This window comes from Heliconius melpomene, chromosome 21 (genome assembly GCF_056956725.1).
Source record: "Heliconius melpomene rosina isolate 202511_hmr_F chromosome 21, ASM5695672v1, whole genome shotgun sequence".
NCBI classification, from domain to species: Eukaryota; Metazoa; Arthropoda; class Insecta; order Lepidoptera; family Nymphalidae; genus Heliconius; species Heliconius melpomene.
Genome location: NC_140409.1, coordinates 13662316 through 13670788, shown reverse-complemented (window position 1 = coordinate 13670788; position 8473 = coordinate 13662316). Strand labels below are relative to the sequence as shown.

General features: G+C 29.5%; 1 protein-coding gene across 2 annotated transcripts; it reads right to left on the bottom strand.

Moving 5' to 3' along the window:
• Positions 1 to 664: 664 nt before the first annotated feature.
• LOC146527353 (uncharacterized) lies at positions 665 to 5318 on the bottom strand. Of its 2 annotated transcripts, XM_085206149.1 has the most exons (3): positions 5213 to 5265; positions 5118 to 5136; positions 665 to 2760 (listed from the first exon to the last, which is right to left on the bottom strand). In XM_085206149.1, exon 3 carries the CDS (start codon positions 2699 to 2701, stop codon positions 2123 to 2125), a length of 579 nt encoding a protein of 192 aa, XP_085062275.1. In that variant the 5' UTR covers positions 2702 to 2760; positions 5118 to 5136; positions 5213 to 5265; the 3' UTR covers positions 665 to 2122. The 2 variants fall into 2 exon arrangements, with proteins under 2 accessions (XP_085062275.1, XP_085062274.1); XM_085206148.1 differs by having other exon boundaries at positions 665 to 5136; positions 5213 to 5318.
• Between the last annotated feature and the right edge of the window lie 3155 nt (positions 5319 to 8473).

Sequence of the window (8473 nt, the reverse complement as noted above, 5' to 3'; positions counted from 1 at the left end):
CCGTGTTTTTAGGTTCCTAAAATATATTTCGAGTAAATCGAACCGTCGTCGTCGTTGTTGAGTTGAGTACCTCCTCTTTTTTGAATTTGGTTAAAATTTGAGTTATTGATATTAGTGGCAACATTATTTATCAGCGTTCCAAGTAATATCTACATTCTTATTTAATTCATTTATAAACTTTTACGTATTTTACATGTTATTATATGAGAAACTACAAGGACATAGCTAACCGGTTGGAGTTGAGGAACTGTACTTTCCATCATCAGCATATCCGAACAACTTGATAGTACACAACTAACCTTCTATAAATCTCTCTCAATTTTATATTTATTACAAGAAATTATATAAAACATATATAGTACGTGCCTTGATCATTTGAAGAATTCCATTGATTTACCAGAGATTGAGATTGAGATTGAGATTCCTGACGGAGAAATCGGGTAATAAATTATATTCCCAAATAAAATACAGCCTTTGTATAGCTTACTCTTTATGCTAATGATAAAATACTTTTTTCAATAATATCAATAATATTTTTTTTATATAATATGTTTATTTGTATTATTATAATTTTAAATTATTTATTCCAAATTATCTACTATTATCTACTATCTATCTTTATGATAAATTTCAATTTTTAACAACAGGAAAATAAAATACCACATTTAAATCACATTGATTTATTCACTACATGATTATTTGGTTAGGTTTAATACCATTTATTATAGCTCAATATAATTGAAGAATATTATGAACAACTTTTATAAAGTTTTTTTAATAATATAAATATTACCCTATGACACAAAAGAGTTTTTGTATTTAGAGTATTAACTGGATAGGTACAAAAAATATTGTGTATTTTAATAGTAAAAAAAAAAATTTAAACCGCACCTATATAATAGTACAACCTTTAAAAAACTATATGTATTTTTGCAAACATAAAAATGCAGTAAAAAGTAAGCATTTAATATAACGCATAACCATTGTGGCCTGTTGCAATATCAATTTTAATAGAAGCATATTTTTATTAATAGTTATTGACTATCATATACACAGAGATATTTTTCTCCTATTACTTAAACTCTGAGAAAAAACGTGTACCTGTAACACCGTCTACTACTATATTAGTCTCCATAATTAATATACTCAGTCCATATAACATTACAACCTTTTCTTGTAGGAGAGTTTTAATATTGCTACATTATTATTAAATGCAGTTTCATTTTCAATAAATAGGCTTAACAAAGAGACACACATAGTTTTAATTGTTTTCTTATATTGTTAATTGTGCTATTAGGACTGGAATCTACAATTTCCAATAATTTAACATTTGGCAATAACGTGCTCGCTTTAATTAGTCCTTGCTTTACAACGACTGCTTATCACCCAAAAATCAGTTCTCTTTTGGCAGTCTCAACTGCCAGCTATTTTTTTTAAATCGGACCTCTTTTCTTATAGTCTTATATATCACTTATATTACTATACATAGATAATATAGTTTAGAAATACAATAATCCAAAATATTCATCTACAACAAAATACTGTTTCGGCTTAGGCCTTATTCCAAATATTAAATCTAATACAGAAAAATACAATGTCAATAGAACATTAACAAGTGAAAATTGTATAGCTTAGGCTAATGGGCTGCGCCCGTTTAGAAGAAAATTCGTGTATATTTAATTTTTACCATTTGATGCAAATATCTACTTTTCTTTTAAAAGTTACTCAGATATATAAAGCTTTTTTTTCATCAAAATATTGTCGCAAAGTAGACTCTCTCAAAAATATTAAGAGAAGATAATTCAAATAATTGATTGTAGAATTTACTTACATTATTTACTTATTAGTTTTAAAAATTGCTTTTGCTTCCTTTTAGAAATAGGATGACATAGGTCATATGTGTAATTCATATCAGAATGAGAAAAAGCATTAGAATCGTGGTAACATGAGAAGGAGTTATATATTATTTTGTAACAGTTAATTAACCTTCTATTCTGTAGAAACATCCATCCAAAGATTGTCGAAAAGTTACGCCTGGCTTTTACCAAATAAGATAAAAATGATGTCTTCGAAAACCTTGCCTCTTGCATTATAGCTTTTCCATATTTTGTTTATTATGTATTTACGTCACTTTTTGCTCATCATCATCATATTCACTATCATCATCGTCATTCTTTTCCTCGTCTGGCACAGTGATTGTACAAGTTGCTTTTGGGTAAGGCTTTGTTCCTGATGTAGATGGTTTTTCTTCATTAAATCGCTTTAGCGTAGAAGTGCCGGGCTCAGATGTAAATTCACTTGGTCCCCCCAAAGCAATTTTATCAATGAACTCCACTTTCTTTTTATATTTGGAAATCGTTTTTTTAAAACTAATATTTTCAACGCTTAGATCTGCCAGTTCAGCGTGAGCTGCAGACAGATGCTCCTTCAATTTCTCAATATCATTTCTAAGCTTACTCACAGCCTCATAGCTCATATTGTTGAAAGTTACAAAAGAAGAATACGTAGTAGGCGTATCGCAGACGTGGCCAGGCACTTCTTGCTCAGGTTCTTCAGGGACGCTTAAAGCAGCTCTTAGCTCTATATTTTCTCCACTATTCTCTTCTCTGTTCTCTCGTCTGGCCTCTCTATTTTGTTGATTTGAATTACGTCTAGATGCTCTAGAACGCTTACGAAGATTCCTTTTCGCATATCGTGACATTTCACGATAAAAATAAACAGGACTGTTGACAGAATTTGCCCAAAAATCCCTAAAAAACCCTAAAACGGCGTAGGGAACGGATGGTAAGCTATAAGTGTTAGAATATAATATGAACAAACGTAATAAGCTGAAAAGTTTAACTGATAAAGAAATTTAAACCGCACCTATATAAATATCTATATAATTAGTAGTGGTTCTCTTTTACAGAAACAGGCTAAAAAAATTTTTTTTTATCAAATATTTTGACTTATGTACCTATCCAGAAAAAGTAAAAGTACAATTACAAGTATTTTAAAGAAATAATATACATAATCCAATATATTTATTTGCGATGTATATAATTACACCGTATACGACAAACATAACAAAGTTTTCTATCTTCTCTATACAAATTGTAGGGTACACGTAGCAGTAATAGATGTAGTACAGAATAAATAATAATAGGGTAATAATCATTGGTTATTGAGAAAAGTACATAACTTCGTGAGGGATGTGACGCCGCAGTAAATGGATGTCAGCTATGGTGGAATGTTCAGTCCTTTATTAAACCACTTTCTACTTTTATATGTTCAATAATAGCACTACCAATAGCTTATTTGTATACACTCGCATCGCACGTAATGATGTAAAGCTTTGAACCTAAATGAAACCTGAGAAAAAATTGCCAATATATTGCAATTTTCATAAAATGGGATACAATTTTCATCCATCCGATATAATAAATTTTATCAAAATAAATACATACCTAATAAATTCTATTCAAATACTTTTTATGTTTTCAAAAAAAATATTTTGTTTTTGTAAGCGTGAAATAATATTTTAAAAAGGTTTAAAATTCTATGAAACTTGCAAAGTATGTGTAAAGTTTTCCCAGGTGGTTAAAATGTTGAATTAAGATAAAATAACTAGGAATAGCACAGATAATTTACAATATTTACAAATAAAACTAAACAACTAAACTAACATGTATTAGTATCGTAATTACAGATACACTATAATTGATCAATTTGCATGTAATAATGATTAGAGCTTAAATTGATGAAAATCCAAAAGCTCCTTCAAAGCTCTACTTTTTAATATATATTGATGAGCTTTTGTGTTCATAATATAACTATTCAAGTACCAGTGCATTTTTAGCTAAGTATATCACAATATATTCTGCTAAGTAATAAAGAATTACAGCAAAATACAGCAAAGATCTTAATTTTCAAATTTATTACTTGATATGTTTTTAGAAAGTAAAAATAAAAAAGCATTAAGTTGCTTTATTTATATACAATGGTTAATTTTATTATATGATGAAAATTCGCATTCGCGTGTTCTGCTATTAATGTTATGTATGTTTTAGCGCTCAGCTACATTTTTTAGCAAATTGATCTAAAATAAGTCCTAAGAATATCTTTTTCTAGTGGAATGAGCTTTCATATATTTTATTTCTTACTATTAATAAATTGTTTTAAAGAATGGCTTATATTTTAGTAAAGTTTTTCCTCGATGTACCTGAACTCCTTCTCTATATCAAGAATGGAATTGTACAAATAGTATTATAAGATGACATTTTTAGAAGATACTTGATTTTCTATTCGTTCATTCCTCTAGAAAAGATTTAAATGGATTTTTTGGTCTATTATATCTAAATTTACACATTTTAGTGGCCCATTAAATTATAATGAATTACTACTAAAGGTATATTATAGTATACACAAATATTTTAAGTATTTAAAATGATACTCTTCTAGGGAAACTAATAAGGTCCTTTATCCTAGTCCATTTCTATGCATTTGTTGGTTGATCGAAATCTAATAACATATAAATAATTATGTTAACTTCTTCAGCTTATTTTAACATATAGGTATATAGATATAATATAATTATAACAAGATAAGAAATTGAAAAAAAAAACTTGATTCAATTTGTTTTATATTTTTAAAATAAAATATTATAAAAATTTTGTAATTAAATATTGACATTATCGGTAATCATTTATTGAAAAATGAGAACTAGGTTTTGATAACACCTAATACGTTAATGAATGCGTGACAAAATGGCGACCGTGCTATTTATAATGGCTGACAGTCCTAATAACATTGCCGAAATAATAAAAATCTTCGTTTTTATTATAAATAATTTTCAAATATCGCAGCTTAACGCTTTTCCTATAATTTTAAGCTCCAAGCTAAATGAATTGTAGATTTAAATAAATGGACTAAGAAAAAAGACAGTCGGGACAGACACTAACACAAGTGTCATATTAGCACTAACACTAGAAAAACTAAAATAAAAACTATCCAAAATCACTATAAGCACTATTCTCACTGATTTTAAACTACTATTATAATATTATGTATGACTTCTATAGAAATGTTGTCTGTACTGCTATATATAGCTAATGGGAAAGCTCAGGTATATTAATTACCTGGCCAATACTGGAATACCTAAAAAGAAATGTTTTTATACAATTAAGATAGTATTTTCTATATTATTCGCAAAAATAAGTAGTTTATCGCTTACCAAGCACTATTATTTGTGTTTTTCTTGGAATTTCACAAAAATGCACAGTATGGAAAGGCAGCAGCTATCAGACAAAGTGAAATGCGCGGATTTATTGATCAGGCGTCTCAGGGTGGTCAGTATCGAAAATGTTTAAGCATACTGAAATAAATTAAATAATATACATTTTTTTTATCTTTTCGAGTAGTATAAAAATGCATTATGCTTGATTTTTATGAAAAAAACAATTGGAGACTAAAAAAAACTATTTTTATTAATATTTCTTTTTATATTGACAATGGCAAAGGCGAAACTTTCCACCGTTATAAAACATTTTTAAATTTTCAGTTTCATGATTTTAACTTAACATAATATGATTTTTTAAAATGATTTAATGATTTTTTTATTTAAATAACTTACTTGTGTTTAAATATTATAGATATTTTTTTAATACGTTGTTTTTAAGCTTTTTTGGGATTGTTTTTTTTGGTACCTAATATTAATGATAGTAATCATTATTTTTTTTGTTGTTTTTTTAGGTTTACGCTGTTTCCCTCACGTAACAGGAGAGACAGAAGGAACCTAGGAACCTAATGTTAAAATTGTTCCGTTCGTCCCTTCCCGCCAAATTTTTGAAGCATTGTGTGTTGAGCGGCGGAATTGAACGCTGTGTTTTGTTTTGTTACCAGAGCGAGGGAGCTCTTAAAATATATATATAATGATTCATTTTCAATTAATTATTTCAAGTCTAACAAATCTTTAATTTAATTAAAAAAATATATTAATTTATACACATTTTAATTCATCTCCTGGAACTCTAAAACATATAACTAACAGAAAACGATGCCTACTTATTTGTTAATTATGTTTCAAATTGTATAGAGATCTTCAATGAGTAAATGTCCACCTTTTCTGGGTGCTGGAAGTTTACCGACGATTTTATAAATAACAAATCTCTTGTAAATTTTAAGCTTTTGTAGTATAGAAATTAATTTAAATTTGTATTAAATAATATTAGAGAGATAATAGCGGCGCAGAAGCACAATAATTAATGCTAACGTTAACGTGGTTGTGGTTTCGATTTCCATTCGTTGAATAAAAAAAAAATTACATTCCCTCGCTCTGGCAACGATACAAAGCGCTTTAACTTAGCAATAAGAATTCGTCGAAAAGTGGGGAGTGATTTAACACTAGGTTCCTTCTACCTACCCTGTTACGTGTGGCTTGAAATTAAAAATAATACATATTCGGCGGTCATAAATAAGTTCTTTTCATTTTCATGATTTTTGCAACGCATCGAACTGCGCTAAAGGAATGGATTGTCACACTACGAGTACTTTATCTTCTTTGCTATAGCCGGAAAAAAGCGTGAATCTTCAAAAAATTATACATCATAATTATGTATCATTGTAACATTTTTGTATTTGTTTTACTTTTCATATAGTTTTCTTTTTTAAATATTAGCGTTTAGAAGTTTTTTAGTTTTTATACTGTAATCCGTTTTCTTATTATGTAAATATAAACTCTATTAATTATCGCTTTCACATCTTTTAAATAAATAATACTCGTATGGCCTCTACACACATAAAAAAAATCATATGATATTATTATTTAGACCACAAAATTTAACTTGAGCAGCTGTTACAAAGTAAAAAACACGTGCGTTAATATAAAGTAAAGATTTTTATAATCATTTGTTAAAAGAAATTCCGACAAAGAACCTGTCTTCAGCAAGAGGGTCCCATTATAAGTAGGTCCCATTATACAAGTTTACTTTAGTCCCTTTACACGTGAAATGATCATATTTTGGATAGGGTTTTTGTTAGGCCGAAGTGGTTGTAGGTTCAAACTTCAGTTTTATTTAAACAAAGAAAAACGGATTCTGTATTGATTTATTTTGTCTTTAACGCAATGGTTGCCTCCCGCTCTCTTAACAAAAGATTTCTTAATCTCTGTCACTTAACATCCAATGTCTCTAATTCAAACTGAAAGAAAAATGGATTCTCTTTATTTTCTCGGCTATATGCAGAGTTCAGTAATAGTAAAAAAAAGAGACTTATCTCAAAAAATAGATTATCTAAAATGAACGTCAGTTTCGGTAAAGGGAAATAGAGTTGCGGGTAACGATATAAATGTTTTAGCTTCACTCTCTATCCCACACATAGCACGGTAGGCAGAGGTAACGTAGAAACATAGTGTTAAGACACTCTGTTCCGATTAAAACACTTCCGTTTTCACTTTCCTCCGAATTCTGGAGGCATTGCGTGTTGGGTGCAGGGTTACCAGGGCAGGGTTTATTTGCACACTTATGCATGACGGCTTCAATTATTCTGATTATTAATATAGAAAAAACTGCACACTAACGTTTTCTAAATTAATAGTTTTGATCGTTTTATGTTTGCCTTTCAACTTATTTGTTTGTGTTGATCAAATATGTAAACAACACCCTAGTGAGGCTTGGGATCCTTTTGTTGTAATAAATACTATTTACTTATAAATGAAGTACTTTATTTTAAAAATTAAATTAAAATAATAGTTTAAACCTAAAATAAATTAAAAAAAACCAAATTAAATCAGCTTCACGCTTTATCCCGCACACAACAGGGTAGGCAGAGGGAAGCTAGTGTTAGACAGTGAGTGTTACACTCCGTTCCAGACCTTCTGCCGAATTCTCGAGGCCTTTGCCTCGACACCAGAGCGAAAAAGTGGAAATATAGACGTAAATAAATATTTCACTTTCTCGAGTGGGGATCGAATCCACAACCGTCGCGTTACAGTCACACCCTTAAACTCCTGCGCCACGACGGTCTTCCTAAGTAAATTTATTTTTATACTTTAATTAAAATAAATGTTATTGAGCTAAAACTAAAGATATTACTAAAAACGTGTTAACAAAAGGACATACTGACAACGATTTGTTATTGTCTTTATTCCGTATCGCTGAGAACGCAACGCGCCTTCCGCGAATTCTAGCGTAAAAAACAAATATCTCACGTTATCTCTTGCACGCACTCGCTTGCATAGCTCCCTTCATGTATTAGCATAATAATTAATCTATATATATAAAATCGAAAGGTCACTCACTCATCACGAAATCTCAGAAACTACATGTGCTAGGAATTTGAAATTTTGCATAGGAGTTACTTATAGGACGTAGGTGCTCGCTAAGACGGGAATTTGCAATATTCGACTTCTAAGGGGTTGTTTTTGGGGTTGAAAGTTTGTATGAACGTTACTACAAATGCTAGGAGTCTCAAATTTTGCATAGACGTCACTAGGACG